The sequence below is a fragment of the Rhinolophus sinicus genome, linkage group LG06 (genome assembly GCF_036562045.2).
Source record: "Rhinolophus sinicus isolate RSC01 linkage group LG06, ASM3656204v1, whole genome shotgun sequence".
Lineage (NCBI taxonomy): Eukaryota > Metazoa > Chordata > Mammalia > Chiroptera > Rhinolophidae > Rhinolophus > Rhinolophus sinicus.
Genome location: NC_133756.1, coordinates 158,824,436 through 158,846,558, shown reverse-complemented (window position 1 = coordinate 158,846,558; position 22,123 = coordinate 158,824,436). Strand labels below are relative to the sequence as shown.

General features: G+C 37.4%; 1 protein-coding gene and 1 long non-coding RNA gene across 6 annotated transcripts in view; one reads left to right on the top strand and one right to left on the bottom strand.

Annotated features, from left to right (window-relative positions):
• Positions 1-22,123, bottom strand: part of LOC109435828 (organic anion transporter 7) — a 51,082-nt gene that overhangs the window by 27,014 nt on the left and 1,945 nt on the right. For 3 of the 4 annotated variants that reach the window (XM_074336515.1, XM_074336513.1, XM_074336516.1), the window contains exon 2: positions 7,887-7,954. In XM_074336515.1, the coding sequence (XP_074192616.1) occupies positions 7,887-7,954 (68 nt within the window). Of the gene's footprint in view, positions 1-5,488; positions 5,583-7,886; positions 7,955-22,123 lie in introns of all 4 variants that reach the window. The other variant, XM_074336514.1, reaches the window with a different exon arrangement.
• Positions 3,269-22,123, top strand: part of LOC141572279 (uncharacterized) — a 35,107-nt gene continuing 16,252 nt past the window's right edge. For both annotated transcript variants that reach the window (XR_012497615.1, XR_012497614.1), the window contains exons 1-2: positions 3,269-5,351; positions 8,090-8,216. This is a non-coding gene — a long non-coding RNA (uncharacterized LOC141572279). The remainder of the gene's footprint in view (positions 5,352-8,089; positions 8,217-22,123) is intronic.

The following is a 22,123-nucleotide window of genomic DNA, read 5'->3' as shown; positions in this document are numbered from 1 at the left end:
TTTTTAAGTTGCTCTTGAGATTTCTTCTCTGCCCTATGTGTTATTGATAGTGTTGTTTAATCTCCAAGTAGTTTGGGATACTCTAACTATCTTTTCTTGTTGATTTCTAGTTAAATTCCATTGTTGTGTGAGAGCATACATTGTATGATATCTATATTTTAAATTTGTTAAGGTGTATTTTATGGCCCAGAATGTGGTGTATCTTGGTGATTGTGTCATATGAGCTTGAAAAGAATGTGTACTCTGCTATTGTTGAATGAAGTAGTCTACAAATGTCAATTGTAGAGTTGGTTGATGGTGCTGTTGAGTACAGCTGTGTCCTTACTGATATTCTGCCAGCTGGAGCTGTTCATTTCTCATAGAAGGGTGTTGAAGTCTGTAACACCTATTTCTCCTTACAGTTCTATCAGATTTTACCTCTTTCGATGCTCTGTTTTTTGGTGCATACACAATAACGGTTGTTATGCTTTCTTGGAGAATTCTCCACTGTTTTTTCTTTCTGTTCTTCATGTTTCATAATCTCTATTGCTCTGTCTTCACATTCACTGATTCTTTTTTCTGCCATTTCTAATATACTGTTGGGACATTTAATGGATTTATCACTTCAGCAACTGTGCTTTTCAAATCATAAATTTTCGAGTAGTTCCTTTCATAACATCTGTCTCTTTATTGATTCTATTTGACAAGTCGTTGTTATCATGCCTTTCTTTAGTTCTCAAACATGTTTTGGGAACACATTTAATAACTATCTTAGAGTCTTTTAATTTATTTTTTATTTAACTATAGTTGGTATTCAATCTTATAGTGGTTTTGTTAGTTTCAGGTATACAATATAGTGATTCGACATTTTTATACCTTACAATGTGATCACCCCACTAATTCTAGTAACCATCTGTCACCGCGTCAACTTATCACAGTATTATTGACTATATTCCCCTTCCCATTTTCACCCATCTCCCACACCCTCCCTCTGGTAACCATCCCTTTGGTCTCTGTTTCTACAAGTCTGTTTCTGTTGTTTGTTTGTTTTGTCTACTTTGAAACCATAATAATTGTCTAATTTTAGAACATTTTCGTCGCCCCCCCACCCCTTAAAAACACCATTGCTATTAACACTCAATCCTGATTACCTCCATCCGAACTCTGGCAACCAGTGATACAATTTCTGCCTGTACGCATTTGTCTACTCTTAAAAGAAATAAAGAGTTAGGGCCTTTCCACTGATTTAGATTTGGTGTTTGTCCTTAGTTTTGGAAAATGTTCAGCCATCGTTACTTTAAATATTTCCACTACTCCTTTCTCTCATTCTTCTCCTTCTGGTAGTCCTATTATATGCATATTACACCTTTTGCAATTGTTCCACAGTTGTTGGATACTCTGTTACTTATTTGCCATTCTGTTTTCTCTTTGCATTTCAGTTTGGAAGGTTTCTATTGACAAATCTTCAAGTTTATTCTTTTCTTAGTCATGTCCCATCTACTGTTGAGTCTACCAAAGGCATTCATTTCTATTACAGAGTTTTTGATTTCTAGTATTTCCATTTGGTTCCCTCTTATTTCCAGCTCTCTGCTTATGTTACCTGTCTATTCTAGCATATTGTCCACTTCTCCCATTAGTTCCCTTAGCATATTGATCATAGTTATTTTAAATTCCATGTCTGATAATTCCAAATGCCATGCCACATCTGAGTCTGTCTCTGATGTTTGCTTTGTCTCTGATGCACTGGGTAATCAGATTGAAATAAATAGACCTTTAGTGTGAGGTTTAATATTTATCTGCCTATAAGATAGGCTGTGTTTAATGTTTTTTGTGTCTGTCTGTATGTGTCAGAGGCTTCAATTTCCTCTAGTGTACTTTTCTTCATTCTCCCCGATTGTCTTTGGGTCTTCTTATGTGAAATCTCTAGAAACTCTTCATATGGAATCTGTGTCTTGCAGCTCTCTCCCTTGTAATTCACTGTTATTGTCCCAGGGCCTTGTTGATGTGGTAGTTGGATACTGGGGAAGAAAAACATCCTATAATAGTATGAATAATTTTTAATTATTTTTTCCTTTGTGGTGGGCCGGAGTCCCCGCACTGTGGTCTTCAGATGAGTTTCATTGTTTTTCTCTTTCCCTTTGTGTGCAACAGAAAGGCTGGAGGGGGCTGGAGTTGACTAATTGCTTTTCTCCGTGTCAGATAAGGCTTTGGTAAGGTTGTTTCTTTGCAGGTCTGGCCTTCTTTACAGAGAACAGAGCCAAGAGCAGATACTCTGACTCTGGGTATAATTCAGAATGTTCACTGTGCTCCTCTTCCTATTGAAGGAAGAAGGCGTTTTTCTTTGGTCTTCATAGTGAGAATCTGTCGGGGCTCCATGAATGTGTGGGAGCCTCACTCCCCCACAGCTTTTAAAGCTCAAACTAGTCTACACTGAGACCCTGATAACTCTTCCACTACAGTCTACGTGTTCCTGCCAGCGCTGGCGCCAGCAGTGAGCTTATGCTCCTGGTAACCTGTGACTTTATGTAGCTTTCTGTCTCCCCAATTTTGGGACAGTAGGTACCATTCATCTCAATCCTCTGATGGAGCTAAGAATAGTTATGCAATTTTTTGTGTGTGATGACACAAATGACATCTTCCATACTCTTTACAAGTCAGAGCAAAAACCTGAAGCCTTTTCCTCTAATTTTGCTAGACTGAGTTCTACAAACATAGTGAAGAACTGGTCCATGGGAAATTCAGAGCTGACAGCTGTAATGTATTTTGTTCAGTAATACAAATTGTACATTGGGCAATTTTGCAGTTTATTTAGATTAAATGCAATTGATTGCTCAGTGACATTGAAATAAATCTGACCGTACTGGCACTACTTAGACCAAACGCTTCTACAAAAAACATACAATAATATTTATAAACTAGCTTTTTATAGATGGTTAACATCAGTATGTATATATTTGAGAAGTCAAGTACATAATTTGTGAATTTGTAATATTAGCTTATTCATTATTACCTCTGAGTATACCTCCTGCAAGATAAACTGTCAAATGCTTATAATGGCATTTATATATAAAGAAACAATCTAGTTTCTCTGCTGTGTAAGTATATAATTTAAAGACAATAGATGACTGAAAAAAATCTTCGCACATTAGAAATACATGCAGAATTATAGTCTAACCCTAAAGGCCCAGTCAGAAGTGAAGTAATCACAGTTGAATAAGATGGCCTTCATGCTATTCAAATAGTTATTACCGACTTATCATAGGGCAACTCATCATATTGCTCTGTTTTTTTGGTGTCTAAATAGAATCAGCCTGAGGTAAGATATATATATGGGTGATTGGGTGCTGCAAATGGCTTAATTTGGTGACTGGGCCTGAAAACAGAAAGGAAAGACTGGATGAAAGAAAGAAAGAAAGAAAGAAGGTATGAGGAAGAGGCATGTGGATATATCTATGGGAGTGTACGTGAGGTGTGAAGGTCTTTGTATCACATGTAACAGTCCATATGACCATACACCATGGAAGAAGGGAAAAGGCACTAAAAAAAATATCCAGAATGACTCAGAGTCGCTGTGCACAAGCAGTCCTCTGATTAGAAGGGCCATGATGGCGGAGATTGAAGCTCTGCATAGGTCACAGCATGCACTCCCACTCGCCAAGTCTGAACTAGCTGCCAGGGCTGCTGAATGTCAATCTGCAAACAATGGAGACCAAGGCTGAGGCGCTAACACAGCACCTCAAGGAGACCATCCAATATCTTGATGTCAAATTGATTATATTAGACCCCTTTCACCTTCAAAAGGGGTAGTGATATATATTAACTACAATAACAGAGATTCTGGGTAAGCATCTCTGTCTTGCCTTGACCTCAGCCAGCACAACTATCTAAAGGCATAGAGAGTGTATGATCCAGCAAAACAAGAGCCTTCGTAGCACTTCATTGAATTAAAGAACCCAAAAGGCAGAAAAGGAGGTGTGGAAGTGGGCTCATAACCATGCAATTCACTGGTTCTATTGCACATTCTATGACCTAGAAGCTGCGAGTCTCATAGAGCGATATAGCCTTGTGAAAGGGTATCTAAGGAGCTACTTTGGAAATAATACCTGCAAAGATGGGAAACTATTTTCTAGGATGCAGCATTCACTCTAAATCAATGACCACTGATGAGACAAGTAAAGAGTTAACAGGAGCGGGCTTGTGAGCTGGTAGGATGGGACAGTCAAAGAGTTAACAGAAGCGAGCTTGTGTGCCAACAGGAAAAAGCTTAAACATTAACCACTTGGCTCTGACTCCCCTGACCAGCACTGCTCCTGCAGGCTGAAAAGCACCTTACATCCATCATAGGTGGGAACAGAACATTCCCAATTGCAACAGCAACCCCCTGCAAACTAACAAACACCCATCATGGATGAGAACAGAACAGTTCCCAATAGCAACAGCAACCCCCTGCAAGCTGACATCCAGCATAGATGGGAACAGGACAGTTCCCAAAAGACAATTGTAATGGCAGCCCCCCTGCAATCTGACAAGCACCCTACATCTTGCTAGAAAAATATAAAACCCAAGCACTCCTTCTCATGGGGGCGGCTGTACCTTGGCAAAAGTCCCTTTGCCAGTAATTTGCAAGGTCTTCCGCAGCTGTCCCTACTGGGCTCTATCCTGGAAAAACTTTCCTTTGCCAGACTGTCTCTCTTTGACTTTCAATAAATCTTACTCTTGTAGAGTCTCATAAGTTCTTTTACATTCTGCGAATGACCAGGGGTTAATTCTACACCAAGAAAACTACTACCTGGTGCTTTGTCCTCTGTAGGTAGAATAAATAGTTTGGGAACAAAATGGTGGGAGCTGAAATGGCCCCAGTTACCAGACTCTTGGTGCCCTACCGGAAGAATCTGTTCTTCCTCTCCCTGTAAATCAAAAGTCTATGAGTAGTGAGGTCTTTACATCCAGAATGGGAACATTTGCACTAGGAGACACAGAGCAAGTATCAGATATTAAACTATGCTCAGAAGCCAGCAGTCAAGGAAAGGAGTCACTAACCTGACTAGATTAGTAGATCCTGACCATACCAGGAGGTTGGGCTGGTCTCTCCACTATAACTGCATATAGCTAAAAAGTAAGCTACTTTATGATTTTTCTGTGGAAAAACCAGAAGGCAAGTGTTTTTGCTTTTTAATATTATGTGTTGATAAAATGCATAATTTAAAACAATCATGAGTCAAATTAAAGCCAACTAGAGTGTGATGTGACCATGGTCTTTTGAAACCAGATGTTCTATTTCAATTCAAATAATTCCAAGAATTTACATTGATTTTAAGGTACTGGCAAAGGGGAACACTGATTGAAGAGAGGAAAGCAGCATTAGTCTATAGGTGAGTTTCTCTTTTTTCGGGTTTATGTATTTGTTCACACAACATTTTTGAGAAGCTTTTATGCACTAATTCTTAAAATACAGCTAGTCAGTGTTCTCCATAGAAACAAGGGATATTTATTATAAGGCAATGCTCACGTGGTTATGGAGGCTGAGAAGTGCGATGATCTGCTATCTGCAAGCTGGACACACCATGAAGCCAGTGGTATAGTTCTAATCAGAGTCCAAAGGCCTGAGAAGCAGAAGTGCCAGTGGTGTAAGTCCCAGTCCAAAGACAGGAGAAGACCAATGTCCCAACTTAACAGTTAGACAGACAGAGGAAACTCCTGCTTCCTCTGTCTTTTTGTTCTATTGAGACGCTCAGTGGATAGAATGATGTCCAGCCACACGGGGGAGAGCATCTGTTTTACTCAATCGACTGATTCAAATGCTAATCTTATTCTGGAAACACCTTCACACACACACACACACACACACACACACACACACACACACACACACATCCAGAAGTAATATCAAACCAAATATCTGGGCAGCTTGTGACCCAGCCAAGCTGACTCACAAAATTAACCATTACACAAAATCTTGTGTAAAACAAGGTCTTCAGTGGTCTCAAAGTCTAAAGAGTAAGAGACATGTATGTAAATAATTACACTCTGATAATTCTGGTCTTATAAGATACTTACACAGCAGATGCACAATGTGCTACAGAAAAACTGAAGAAAAAACTAGGGAGAAAATGTCACCTTTCAGTAAGTTCCACTAAGTCAGAGTGGGTGCTTTGGGCACCTGAGTTTTGAAAGCTGATTTACAAGATGAAGAAGGAGTGCATGAAAGTGTGGAAAACACAACGTTCATAAGTAGATGGAATGAGAAAACAAAAGGTGGTATAGCCATACAATGGAATATTATTTGGCAATTAAAAAGAATGAAGCATCGATACATGTGAGGTGTAATAAAAAGAGTACGGTGAATGTTTAAATTAAAAAAAAAATACTACAATAAAAGACACATTGCCATTAATCCTCTTCAAAATACTTCCCCTAGCTTGGAACACACTTATCTCATCATTCTTGCCACTTTCTGAAGCAGTTCTGGAAGTCCTCTTTCGTAAGTGTCTAGTCACACTGTCATGGTGCCTCAATGTCCTGAATCGATTCAAAATGTTTTCCTTTCATGGTCCTTTTGACATTGGGGAACAGCCAGAAGTTGCACGGTGCCAGATCCGGTGAATAAGGTGGATGAGGACACACCTTAATGTTTTTATTTGATAGAAATTGCCGTACCAGAAGCAATGTGTGAACAGAACATTGTCATGATGGAGGATGAAGTGAAGATGCTCACGAAAGAGGATTTCTAGAACTGCCTCAGAAAGTGGCAAGAACAATGGGATCAGTGTGTTCAAAGCGAGGAGGAGTCTTTTAGGGAAATTAATGGCAATATATCTTTTACTGTAATAAATTTTTTTAATTTAAACATTTACCATATTGTTTGATCACAGCTTATACTATAACATGGATAAAGCTTTAAAACATTATGCAAAGTGAAAGGAGCCATTTTAGAAATAGCACATATTACATGATTTAATTTATATGACATACCTAAAATTTGAATCCCTGGGTCATATAGTAACCTTATGTTTAACATTTCGAGGAACTGCCAAACTCTGTTCCGTACTGGCTACACCATTTTACATTCCTACCAGCAACAAATGTATAAGGGTTCAATTTCTCCACATCCTTGTCAGCACTTGTTATTTCTGTCTTTTTTATTTTAACCATACTAATGGGTATGCAGTGGTATTTCATTATCATTTGTATTTCCCTAATAACTAATATGTTGAGCATCTTTTGATAGGCTTATTGACAATACTGATCGTCTTCGGATAAATGTATATTCAACTCCTTTACCTACTGTTTAAATTGTGTTTGTCATTTTATTGTTGAGTTGTATGAGCTCTTTGCACATTCTGGACACACATATTTTATCAGCAGTATCAAAGATATGATTTTTCAAATATTTTCTTTCATTCTATGAGTTGTCATTTCATTCTAGGGTATTTTTTGAATCGCAAAAGTTATTAACTTTGAATTTCACTGACCTATTATTTTATTTTGTCACTTTTGCTATTGGTGTCATATCCAAGAAACTATTGTCTAACCTTAGGTCAGGAAGATCTACTCCAATGTTGTCTTCCAGGAATTTTATAGTTTTGCTTGTACATTTAGGTCTATAATCCAATTTGAATTCATTTATGTGTATTATATGAAGTAGTACTCAATTTAATTCTTTTGCATTTGGATATCTAGTTAACCAGCATAATTTGATGAAAACACTATTGTTTCACATCCTTGTCAAAAATCAATGAATCATAAATATAAAAATTTATTTTTGGCCTCTCAATTCTATTCCCAAAATTCCTAGGATCCCACATCCTCTTCCAGTTACTACCTTAAATATCCAAGACCTTCCAAAGAATGTACCTCCCCATTTTCTGTCATGCCTTCCCCCACACCAATGAGGCTTTCAAACTCACCAAAATTGTTCTTAACAAGGTCCCCAATGACTTCTTCTTGAGGGTGTTTTGGCCTTGTTGACTCACTTCTAAGAAATAAAACAAATCACAAATGATGGGATAGCACCTCTGGGATTAGGTTATAAAGAGACAATAGTTTTAGTCTTGGTCAATCTCTCAATCTTCTCTCTCTCTCTTTCTGTCTCTCCCATCATTCACTATAGGGAAGAGCTCCGCTGCCGGGTCATAAGGCAGTTCTGTGGAGAGATGTAGCTGGCAATGGCTCCAGGCTTATCAAACAGCACATGGATTATCATGGAAATGAACAACAACTCTTCCCTCCAGATAAAGGTAAACCTCCAGATGACTCTTCAAGCCTGGGACACAGCTTGACTTTTTTCTCAGGAAAGACCTTGTGCCAGAAGCACCCAGTTAAGTCATGCCCTGTTCTCCAACTCACAGAAACTGTGTGATAATGTTTATTGTTTCTAGCTGCTGTGGTTTGGATAATTTGTTATATAGTAATAGATAACTAATTTTGATAACTAATTTTCATGTCATGAAAATTCTATTCATGGAATTTGATTTAGCACGTTAATTTGCCAACTCCTGTCATTCATAATCTCTCTTTACACAGACTATCTCAGAATCTTATTTTTCCCATATAAACAATTTTTAAGACATATTTTCAGTTTTTTATTTTAGTGGCACCTTTTTTTTTTTTTTTTTTCTTTTAAAGATTTTATTGGGGAAGGGAACAGGACTTTATTGGGGAACAGTGTGTATTTCCAGGACTTTTTTTCCAAGTCAAGTTGTTGTTTCAGTGTTAGTTGTGGAGGGCGCAGCTCAGCTCTAGGTCCAGTTGCCATTGCTAGTTGCAGGGGGCGCAGCCCACCATCCCTTGCAGGAGTCAAACCGGCAACCTTGTGGTTGAGAGGACGCGCTCCAACCAACTGAGCCATCCGGGAGGCAGCTCAGCTCAGCTCAAGGTGCCATGTTCAATCTTAGTTGCAGGGGGCGGAGCCCACCATCCTTTGCGGGACTCGAAGGATTGAACTGGCAACCTTGTGGTTGAGAGCCCACTGGTCCATGTGGGAATCAAACCGGCAGCCTTCGGAGTTCGGAGCCTGGAGCTCTAACCACCTGAGCCACCGGCCGGCCCCTTTAGTGGCACCTTTTAAGTTAAATTTGACTATCTGTCAATACATGCAGAATTATAGTCTAACCTTAAATGCCCAGTCAGGAGTGAAGTAATCACAGTTGAATAAGATGGCCTTCATGCTATTCAAATAGCTATTACAGACTTATCATAGGGCAACTCAGCATATTGCATCTTTTATAGGTTGCTGATAGTACTGCTTCTGACAGAACTTACTTTGGGGGCACTGTGATATATCCTTAACAAAGAATTATTTTATCTTATACTTACTTTTATATTTTCTTGAAATCAGAAATCTCATCTAAAATACAGTGGTACTGTTCTGAAACATTTCAACATCCTTAATCAAGTTAGAAATGAGGTAGAAGGAAAAGCCTTTGAATAAGATGTATATAAAGAATTTATACAAAATATATAAAATATATAAAAATATACAAAATATATAAACAATTTGTGTAAAACAACAATCCAATTTTAAATGAGCAGAGAACCTGAATAGCCATTCAAAGAAAACATACATGTGGCCAAGAAGTACCTGAAAAGAGTCTCAGCATCACTAGTCATCAGGGAAATGCAAATCAAAACCACAGTGAGATATCACTCACACCAGTTGGAATGGCTATTTTCAAAATGACAAAACATCATAAATGCTGGCGAGGATGTGGAGAAAAGGAAACCCTGTGCACTGTTGGTGGGAATGTAAATTGGTGCAGTTGCTATGGAAAACAATATGGAGATCCCTCAAAAATATTAAAAATAGAACTACCATATGATCCAGTAATCCCATTTCTAAGTATATATCCAAAGGAAATGAAATCAGTATCTCTAAGAGATATCTGCACTCCTAAGATTATTACAGCATTATTCACAATAGCCCAGACATGGAAACAACCTAAGTGTCCATTAAAGGATGAGTGGTTAAAGAATATATATAATAATATTCTTATTATTATGTGAATATTAATTTTAAAGAATATATAATAATATTATTATTATTATGTGAATATATATGTGAATATTATTCAGCCATTAACAAATCTGCTATTTGCAACAATATGGATGGGTCTTGAAGGCATTATGCCAAGTGAAATAAGTCAGACAAAGAAAGATAAATACTGTATAATCTAAAAACATCAAACTCATAGAAACAGAAAGTAGAATAGTTGCTGCCAGTAGCTGGGAGTGGGGTGAAATGGGGAAATATTGGTCAAAGAATACAAACTTCTATTTATAACCTGGGAGGATCTAAGGTACTAAGGATCTATAGCAGGTCCTAAGGACTACAGTTAGCAATACTGTATTGTATATTTGAAAGTTGCTATGAGAGTAGAACTTTAATGTGCTCATCACAACAACAACACAATACTAATTATGTCAGGTGAAGGGTATGTTAAGTAACCTGGTTGTGGTAAACATTTCACAGTATATGTGTGTATCAAACCATCACACCGAACACCTTAGATTTACACAATTTATATCTCAATTGTATCTCAATAAAGCTGGAAAAAATAAGATAGCAAGAGATAGGGCAATGATCTGCCCTAATGTGAGGGCAACGAGTAACACATCTGGGGTGTATTCCCCTTGAGAAGAGCCCATTCATGCCCCTGGCTGCCAGTTTCCACCCCCACACTCTGATCCAGCCACCTGTGCCTCTTTAGGACTCTCTCTCAGGTTTTATTGAAGTTCATCTCTGAAACTCTCACTGCTCCGGCACCTCTGGGTTTGGGTTTGAGGAAACATGCCAGTAGGGCTTGCTAGTTTCAGATCTTGCCTTAACCTGGAAACCTGTTCTAATTTTCCTCTTTTTGAATTAGCAAACTAGTTTTAAAGTATTTGTCTTTTTTAAATGCAGCAAAGAGAATTCTGCCCAGTAAAGTAGAGCAGTTGGTCAAGATCAGATGAATTATGCTCATGAATTAGTGGGTGTCTCACTCTGCTGAATTACCAGCAATGGTGATGGTTTGCACTGTTTGGAATTTTAATTTGTTTATGCTTAATCATGCATTGTTTAATTTATACACACTGCTGACTGATGGTCAAGTACAGCAAGCATTGGAGAAATTGGTGTTGAAATACAAGTTAATAAGGAGTATGTTATATAATGATAGTAATTTCGCAAATTCATTTCAAGATGATTTCAACTAGATCTTCACTGAAATTATACAAATAAAATTCTTACATATCCAGATGTCCCAAGTATTTTAAAAACCAATACTAGGAAAGAAAAAAACAAATATGATTACATCTAATTTGTCTTTTCCTTCATTGAGAATTAATTCTATCTACACCTGCGATGAAGAAAAAAATAGCATCTTGAGATTTCTTTATTCTAATCATTTAAAGACAATTTTTAAGCTATTAATATTAGCCAAGTGATTTTTCTAGTGTTGTAAGGCAAAAATTCCAGACATTGTTGATAGCTTTTATGTCTAGCTTGGATGTCTTAAAACCTATTTAAATGAAAGTATAAAGTGGGGTGGCTCAGTTGGTTAGAGCGTGAGCTCTCAACAACAAGGTCGGCAGTTCAATTCCTGCATGGGATGGTGGGCTGCGCCCCCTGCAACTAAAGACTGAAAACTGCAACTGTACTTGGAGCTGAGCTGTGCCCTCCACAACTAGATTGAAGGAAAACGACTTGGAGCTGATGGGCCCTGGAGAAACACACTGTTCCCCAATAAAAAAAAATTTTTAAGTATAAAGTAAAAGTTAATTGTAAATGACAATAATATACATTACACCGCCAGGTTATTTTTCAGTTTACTTATGGAAAATATGCATTTCTTGCCCACACGTGTGGACACACACACACACACACACACACACACACACTTCTGTCTAAGAGAAAGCAAAGGACCCCAATGTGTCAGTTATTCATAGGGAGAAGTCTAGATCCCCATTTGAGAAGAGCTGCCAAGGAAAGCTGTCTGACTTGCATTATACTTTGAATGAGCAAGAAAACTTTTTATAATATGAAATCTCTTGGACTTGAGAGTTGTTTGTTAAAACTGCTTGAGTCGACAAGCCTAATAGAGTTTTCCTTCTTGCATTCTTCAGATGGCTCTTTATTTTTCTCTGAGATCTCAGAGAATACTGAATCCAATCAGCCGCCAAATATATAGCATTTTTCATTTTTAGAAGTCCTACTTTTTCCCACAATTACACTGTTCTTTTTTAAATTTTCTTATCCCTGAAAATATTTTTAATCTTTCTTTTATTGTGTTAGATATAGGAAGCATAATCATTTTTCTTATGTGTCTGATAATTCCAACATCTGAACATTTTTGTAGATCTGCCCTCTTGTTCCTGTTGCTTCTCACTCCTTGTGACTGATTTGATTTTGTCCTCGTGTCGTTGACTGCTTGTTGTCCTTAAGAAACCATTTATTGCTGGAACACAAAAGTCACTAAAGTTACCTAAATTTTATTTTTTAAACTCCTAGATCTTAAATGTTCTCAACACACACACACACACACACACACACACACACACACAAGCATAATTTTTTGCTGTGATGGAGGTGTTAGCTAACACTACATTGATAATCAAATCACAAAATAGAAATGTATCAAATCAACACCTTGTACTCCTTAAACTTACACAAGGTTACATGTCAATTATTTCTCAATGAAAAAAAATAGAAATAAAGCCTACTACAAAAATGCAAAGAAGGGCCGGCCCGGTGGCTCAGGCGGTTAGAGCTCCATGCTCCTAACTCCGAAGGCTGCCGGTTCGATTCCCACATGGGCCAGTGGGCTCTCAACCATAAGGTTGCCAGTTCAATTCCTCGACTCCTGGTGGGCAGCGCCCCCTGCAACTAAAATTGAACACGGCACCTTGAGCTGAGCTGCTGCTGAGCTCCCGGATGGCTCAGTTGGTTGGAGCGTGTCCGCTCAACCACAAAGTTGCTGGTTCAACTCCCGCAAGGGATGGTGGGCTGTGGCCCCTGCAACTAGCAACGGCAACTGGACCTGGAGCTGAGCTGTGCCCTCCACAACTAAGACTGAAAGGACAACAACTTGAAGCTGAACGGCACCCTCCACAACTAAGATTGAAAGGACAACAACTTGACTTGGAAAAAAAAAGGCCTGGAATTACACAGTATTCCCCAATAAAGTCCTGTTCCCCTTCCCCAATAAAATCTTTAAATATATATATATATATATATATATATATATATATATATATATATATATATATATATTTTAAAGCAAAGAAAAAGAACATAAAAAATAAACTTTATCCAGTAATGTCAAGTTAAAAAAAAAAACCTTTGAGACAAAACCCAAATACTGTAACTAAGACCCACAGGTACATAGGTCAGTAATTATACACCTATGTTCTGCTGCAGCTAAATCCTTGATGAAATACTCAGCTGGCTCTTCTCTGAGGCACAGAATGAACACTTTCTATTTGGCCTAAAAGGAGGCATGAAGAACATGGCTGCACTCTTACTGCAGCTCCTACTGAATACTATACAAGGAAGAACCTTACAAATTATGCTTCTCTATTGCCAGGAGAGTATGGACATCATTAGTCCAGAACCTTACTACTCCAAGTGTGGTCTGGGGACCATTACCATCAGCATCATATGGGAGCTCATTAGAAATTCAAAATCTCAGGCCTCTCCACATACCTACTGAAATGAGAATCTGCATTTGAACAACATCCCCAAATGATTCGAATGCACATTAAAATTTGAGAAGTGCTCATCTAGAACATATTAGCTCCTAGAATGACATCCATAATGACAGCAATGGGAAGGACATAAAAACAGTCCAAGTCCTGGGGTCAGATTTGCTGAACTTCATTCTCTAAAATCCTGATCCGTGTGCCAGACCAGAAATGAAGTCTGAAACTAAAAAGGAGCTCTCGTTGTTTCCTGTATAACAACAGGCAGACTGGCTCACAGCCTTGAGCATCCACGCAATCGCTAGGCTAAGACAAGATGACTAAGAAATCCAGTGTGACTGCAACAGACGGCAAAGCAGCTTGCTTAGAAGAGCTGAAAATCTTCTTGAGGTGTGTTCTTTGCTTTTCTTGTAAGTGCTCTTGGCATACTTTCAGGCCAGTGTGAGTCAGAGAGAGTTCTACAGCAGCAAGAAAACAAGTCACAGGGAAATGCCTCTGGAGGAGGCTGCAGGAATCTGGACACAGAATGAGCCAAAGCAAGACACACAGCGCCCTGTACAGTCTAAGAGCTTGACCTTCCTCGAAAGTGAAATTCCTGGGGGAAAGCTAAGGAGGACAGTGACGTATAATCTTTTCTCTCTTGTCCTGAAAAACTATTCGGTACTCCATCTTTCATACCTTATTCTGCAAAAGTCCTGAGTTAATGGGCCCATTGTCATTAGAAATGGGGAAAGTGAGACCTAGTGATCTCAACCTCCACCTCAGAAATCTTATTAAAAATTGTTATAACGACATTAAGTATTCTCCATGAGAAATTATTCTGGGAAATGTATTTTTCTCCTCCATTTCCTCATGGTTCTAATGATGTTTTAGTGAGCCTTACAAGCTAGTGGCCACAGCAATGGCTCAAATGATGCAGAATTCATCTGGCTGTGATTACTGATCTTGTCATTTTGGGGTAATCCACTAAAATGTATCTCCGAGAACTTGGAAAAGTGTTAGCCTCAGAGTAAAATACCAGATGTGATGATTATCTGTACTACTTATTATTATCTGTATCACACTCGTATAAATTAAGAATGTGACTAATGCGTTTAGGAACACTTAAGTATGACTCAAGAGGATTTGAAAAATTGCAGAGACTGGACTGGATATGGTTGTAACACAAAAAGGTGAAAATTGATTATTCCAACCTATACTCTGTTTGGAGAAATACTAGTACACAGAATGGGGAGGCGCTGCCAATGAGAAGAATTGAGAGTTTCTAGGACAGAAGCCAGCACTGTGGCACTCGCCCAGCCGGTCCATGGAAGAAGTCTTGGCTTAACAGACTTCAGCGACAATTCCTTCCAACAAATGGGAAGGCCTGTAGCTCCCTTAGCTGAGAGACTCTTCTTAAAACCATCTAACTCTTCTTATTCTGATTCTATGCACAACACAATCATCTAGTAATTGTATTTCCATACAGCTTTCCCATAAGTGATAATACACTGTTCAGGCCAAGTTGAGCTCTCCAAGGCACTTGACTTTTGCATGTGTCATTAGCATTAGTATACTGGATTCTGGTACAGTTAAATCACATCATGGGAGTCGAGTAACTATGAGTTTGGCTCTCAACAAAATAAAAAATAATAATAATTTTCTGAACCTGCATGAGCTGAATTTACTAAAGTATGCATCAGTCTGTGGATGACTATGTGGCACCATTTTCTCCCTTAGGACAACCCCTGTCTCCTGGGGCTTTCCTCAAACTACAGAGAGAGTAAGTATTTAGGGACAAGGCAGTTCCTATGATAGGATAATTCAGAGAACAATTTAATGTAGACAGTATTTGGTTGTCCGTGAGAATTGGTTAAAGCTTCTTGCTTTCACAACTTTGGTGAGTAAATGAGAGAGAAAGGTCCTCACTCATCTTCTCATTGATCTGGGAAAATAAGCATCTTTCCTCCTTTGCAAATCCGACCCCACAGTGTGCCTTCTAATCCATCCCACCTGCCTCCTTTGTGGCCTCACCCCATCACACCCTCCCTCACACCTTATCTTCCTCTACCTCTCTTCTCAGTGCTTTCCCTTGGCCTACAAACATTCTTATTAGTATTTTGTTCTGAAAAAAATTAAAATAACCATGCAAATACACTTGTTACCCTTTATTACCTTTCTCATCCAAACTTAATTAGATCATTAGCCTATACCCTTTATCAGTTAACCTAGAAACGTGTAACCCTAGAAACACTTTACCTTAAGAACAGAGTCGCTCTAGCTCTAAAGCCAGGGCTACTCAAGACACTCTAACAAGATTAATCTCAGTCTTCAACAGAATAAAGCTGAACCACCAGTAAATTAACTGCTATTGGGAAAAAAAAAATCAACATTCTTTATACAATCAAAATTTCTTCAACAAGTTAAATATATAATTACCATATGGCCCAGCAATTTCACTCCTCGGTACATCCCCAAAAGAATTGAAAATGGGTATTCAATCAAAAACTCATACACAAATATTCATATTAGTAATACTCATATAGCCAAAAAAGTGGAAGCTACCCAAATGTCATTAACAGATGAATGAACAAAATGTGGTATATACAAAGAATGGAATGTTACTCAGCCATGTCGTGTTTCCCCAAAAATAAGACCTGGCCAGACAATCAGCTCTAATGTGTCTTCTGGAGCCAAAATTAATATAAGACCTGGTATTATATTAAATTATATTATATTATATAACCCAGTTTTATATTATAGTAAAATAAGACTGGGTCTTATACTAATTTTGGCTCCAAAAAACGCATTAGAGCTGATTGTCCAGCTAGGTCTTATTTTCGGGGAATCACAGTAAAAAGAAATATAGGTGCTGATACATTCTACAACATGGATGAACCTCTAAAAATTTCTGCTAAGTATAAAAAGCCAGATGCAAAAGGCTAAATATTGTATGATTCTATTTATATGAAATATCCAGAATCGGCAAATCCATGGAGGCAGAAAGCAGACTAGTGATTGCCAGGGACTGGAGAAGGCAGTGCAGGAATGGGAAGTGACCAATTCATGGGTACAGGGTTTTCACTTGGGGTACTGAAAAAGTTCTGGAACCAAATAGTGATTATGGTCACACAACATCGTGAATGTACTTAGTGCCACTGAATTGTACAATTTACAAGGTTAAAATGGTAAATTTTATGATTATTAAAAAGTCTTGGGGAGGCCGGGTGGTTCAGTTGGTTAGAGCGTGAGCTCTCAACGACAGGGTTGCCAGTTCAATTCCTGCATGGGATGGTGGGCTGCGCCTCCTGCAACTAAAAATTGAAAATGGCAACTGGACTTGAAGCTGAGCTGCGGCCTCCACAACTAGATGGAAGGCCAATGACTTGGAGCTGATGGACCCTGGAGAAACACACTGTTCCCCAATATTCCCCAATAAAAAATTATTTTAAAAAAAAAGCTCATCTTTTTTTTTTTTTTTTTTTTAAAGTGTTACTACACATACAAAGTAGGAAAATGTGAATAATTACTGAGTGGGAAAAAGTCAACAGAAACAGGTCCGGAGATAACAAAATTGTTAGAATTAGCAGAAAATGACTTTTTAGCAGTTGTTAAAAGTGTACTCAAAGATTTAAAGGTAAAGATGGAAATAAAAAGTGAAAAGATAAGGAATTGCAACAAGAAGTGGAAATGATTTTTTTAAAAAGAATGAAATGGAAATTCTAAGACTGAAAATACAACTTCCAAAATGAAAATTTTACTGGAGTGAACATAGCAGATTGGGCACTGCAGAAGAAAAGATCACTGAATTTTAATACGTGCCGATAGTAACAAGAATAGAAAAAAGACTAGAAAAAAAGAGAACAGAGGCATAGTGACCTATGAAATAATAGGCAGTCTGATACACATGAAATGGTTTTCCAAAAGGAAAACATTTGAAGCTGAAAAAATATTTAAAGTAATAATGAGCAAATTTTTCCTAATTTGAAGAAAACAACATCTCACATATTCAAGAAGCTCAATAAAATTCAAGCATAATAAACAAAAATAAAATCAAATTTATGCACATCAGAGTCAAACTGTTGAGGGGGGTGAAGACAAAGAGAAAATATTAAATTAAAACAGAGGAAAAAACATATTACCTAAAGAAGCAATACAAATGATAGCTGATTCCTCATTAGAAACAATGCAAGCCAGAAAACAATGAAAAAACATTTTCAAAGTGCTGAAAGAAAAAAAAAAAACCTTTCAACTAGATTTCTATCTGGCAAAAGTATTCTTCAAAAATGAAGAAGAGGGCCGGCCCGGTGGCTCAGGCAGTTGGAGCTCCATGCTCCTAACGTCAAAGGCTGCCCATTCGATTCCCACATGGACCAGTGGGCTCTCAACCACAAGGTTGCTGGTTGGACTCCTTGACTCCTGCAAGGGATGGTGGACTCCGCCCCCTGCAACTAAGATTAAACACAGCACCTTGAGCTGAGCTGCTGCTGAGCTCCCGGGTGGCTCAGTTGGTTGGAGCGTGTCCTCTCAACCACAAGATTGCCGGTTCGACTCCTCGACTCCTGCAATGGATGGTGGGCTGTGCCCCCTGCAACTAACAACGGCAACTAGACCTGGAGCTGAACTGTGCCCTCCATAACTATGATTGAAAAGACAACAACTTGACTTAGAAAAAATCGTGGAAGTACACACTGTTCCCCAGTAAAGTCCTGTTCCCCTTCCCCAATAAAATCTTAAAAAAAAAAAAAAAAGAAGAAGAAGAAGAACAGGGGTGTCTGGATGGCTCAGTTGGTTAGAGGATGAGCTCTTAACAACAAGGTTGCAATTCAATTCCCACATGGGATGGTGGGTTGCGCCCCCTGCAACTAAGATTGAAAACAGCCACTGGATTTGGAGCTGAGCTGCACCCTCCACAATTAGTTTGAAAGACAATAACTTGACTTGGAGCTGATGGGTCCTGGAAAAACACACTGTTCCCCAATATTCCCCAATAAATTTTTTTTAAGTTAATAAAAAAATGAAGGAGAACAAAACTCATAGGTACCAAGAACAGATTTGTGGTTGCTAGAGGCAGCAGTTGGAGGAATAGATGAAGGGGTGAGGAGGTTAAAAGGTACAAACTTCCAGTTATAAAATAAATAAGTCATGGATTGTAATGTACAGCAATGATGATTGCAGTTAATAATACTGTATTGTATATTTGAACATTGCTGAGAGAGTAAATCTTAACTTCTCATTACAAGAAAAAATATTGTAACTATGTGTGTTACTAATGAATGTTAACTAGATTTATTGTGGTGATCAGTTCACAATATACACAAATATTGAATCATTATGTTGTACACCTAAAACTAATATTATGTTATATGTCAATTATATCTCAATTAAATAAATAAATAAATATGTAAATAATTTTTAAATGAAGAAGAAATAAAGATGCTTTCAATTTAATAAAAGCTAAGCTAGAACTTGTTACCATCAGAAACATACAACAGAAATGTTCCAGAAGTTCTTCAGGCTGAAGGAAAAACACTAGACACAAAGTCACATCCACACAAATAAAGGAAGAGTAACAGAAATGGTAAATAAATAGATAGAAGCAAAAGACATTTTTCTCATTTATTAATGTCTTTGAAAAGCAACTGACTGTGGTATATAAACCAAAAACAGTAAAAGATCAAGACAAACAAATGAGAAACAAAAACTCATAGACACAGACAATAGTTTAGTGGTTACGAGAGGGTAAAGGGGGGTGGGGGGTGGGAGATGAGGGTAAGGGGGATCAAATATATGGTGATGGAAGGAGAACTGACTCTGGGTGGTGAACACACAATGGGATTTATAGATGATGTAATACAGAATTGTACACCTGAAATCTATGTAATTTTACTAACAATTGTCACCCCAATAAATTTTTTTAAAAAAGAAAAGCAACTGACTATTTTAAGCAAAAACAATAATATTACATCATAGCATTTATAACATAGATAAATATAAAACCAATGCCAACAATAGCATGAAGAACAAATGAGGATAAATGGAAGTATTTTGGTGAAAGCTTCATATATTATACATGACGTAGTATAATAGTAATTCAAGGTAAGCTATGGTAAATTAAGAATGCAAATTGTAATCTCTAGAGCAACAACTATTTAAAAGAACTATTTAAAAAAGAGGAATAGCTACAAAGTCAACACAATAGATAAAATAAAAACTAAGAAATATTTGATTACTCCAAATGTAGGCCATGAAAGGAGTAAAAAAAGAACAAACAAATGGAACAAAAAGAAAACAAGTAGCAAGATGGTGGTACATCCAAATCAATAATTATATTAAATGCACGGGGTGGCTCAGGTTGTTGGAGCTCTGTGCTCCTAATGCTGAGGTCGCCAGTTCGATTCCCACATGGGCCACTGAGCTGTGCCCTCTACAGCTAAGATTGTGAACAACGGCTCGACCTGGAGCTGGGCTGCCAACCGACTGCCTCAGCCAGGTGGAGCACAAGGCTCATAACACCAACATGGGCCAGGGAGCTGTGTCCTACACAACCAAACTGAGAAACAACGGCTTGAACCAGAGTGGGGGGGGGGAGGGAAAAAATAATAATTATATTAAAGGCAAATGGGTTAAGCAACCCCATTAAAAGACAAGATTGTCAGACTGAATATAAACTCAAGTCTAATAGGGTGATGTTTAAAAGGGAGATGTACTTTAACTATAATGACACAAATAATTTTAAAGTCAAAGGGTAAAATAAATACACTATGCATATACTAAATATAAGTACTCTGACTTTCTCATGATAATATCAGACAATGCAGACATCAAGACAAGGAATAGTACCAAAAATAAATAGGGATATTTCATAATGGTAAAAGCTTCAAAATCATCAACAAAAAAATAAAAACTCTAAATGTGTATGCAACTAGCTTCAAGTATATATGACAGGAATAAAGGAAGCAATGGACAAATCTATAATTATAGTTGAAGATTTTAATATTACTCTGTCGGTAACTGATAGAACAAATAAACAAAGAATGAGTAAATGTATAGAAGACTTGAAAAATCACTGTCAACCACCTTAGGATAATTGACACCTAACAACTGCAAAACATATTATTTTCAAGCACACATGTAACATTCACCAAGATATACTATGTGATGGGCCATAAAAGGAGTCTTGTTAAATATCAAAAGATTGAAATTATATAGAGTATGTTCTCTGATCACAACAATATTAGATAAGAAATTAATAAAAATTCAAAAGCTAGAAAATTATCATAAATTCTAAATAATCTTTGAGTCAAAGAAAAAACTCACAAGTGAAATTGGAAAATATTTTGCACAAAATAATAATTAAAACAGACCATATCAAAATTTGTGGAATTCTGCTAATCAATACACAGAGAAAAATCCATAGTCATCATGGCTTATATTATAAAAGACATTTTTAAGTTAATTACCTAAGCTTCCACCTTAAGAAACTAGAATAAAAATAATAAACTAAACCCAAAGTAAATAGAAGGAAGAAAACAATGAATCAAAACCAATGTATAAAGAATAAATAGTACACTGAAAACTATAAGACAATTATAAAAGAAATTGAAGAAGACACAAATAAATGGAAAGATACTCCATGCTCATGGACTGAAAGAATTAATATTGTTAAAATGTCCATACTATCCAAAGCAACCTACAGATTCAATGCAATCCCTATCAAAATTCCAATTGCTTTTTTTTTTTTTTTTACAGAAATAGAACAAACAAATCTAAAATTTGTATGGGACCACAAAAGTCCCCAAATAACCAAAGTAATTCTGAGGGGGAAAAAACAAAACAAAGCTGAGTCATCACGATCCCAGGTTTCAAACTATATTATAAAGCATTAGCAATCAAAACAGTATGGTATTGGCATAAAATAGACACACAGCTCTATGAACAGAATAAAGAAACCAGACATAAACCCATGCATAAATGATCAATTTATGACAAAGGAGTCAAGAATATACTGTGGGGAAAAGGACAGTCTCTTCAATAAATGGTGTTAGGAGAACTAGACAGCCATATGCAAAAGAATGACACTGGACCACTATCTTACACCATACACAAAAATTAACTCAAAATGGATTAAAGACTTGAATGTAAGACCTGCAACTATAGAACTCCTAAAAGAAAACATAAGCAATAACCTCCTTGATGTAGGCCTTGGCAATCATTTTTTGAATCTGACACAAAAAGCAAAAGCAACAAAGTAAAAATAAACAAGTGGGACTACATCAAACTAAAAAGTTTCTGCACAGCAAAGAAAACCATCAACAAAATGAAAAGGCAACCTGTGGAATGGGAGAATATATTTGCAAATCACATATCTGATAAGAGGTTAAAAGACTTCATAAAACTCAGTAGCAAAAAAAAAACACATCCAGTTCCCATCAAAATGGTGGAGTAGGTAAACGCTGTGCTCACCTCCTCTCAGGACCACATCAGT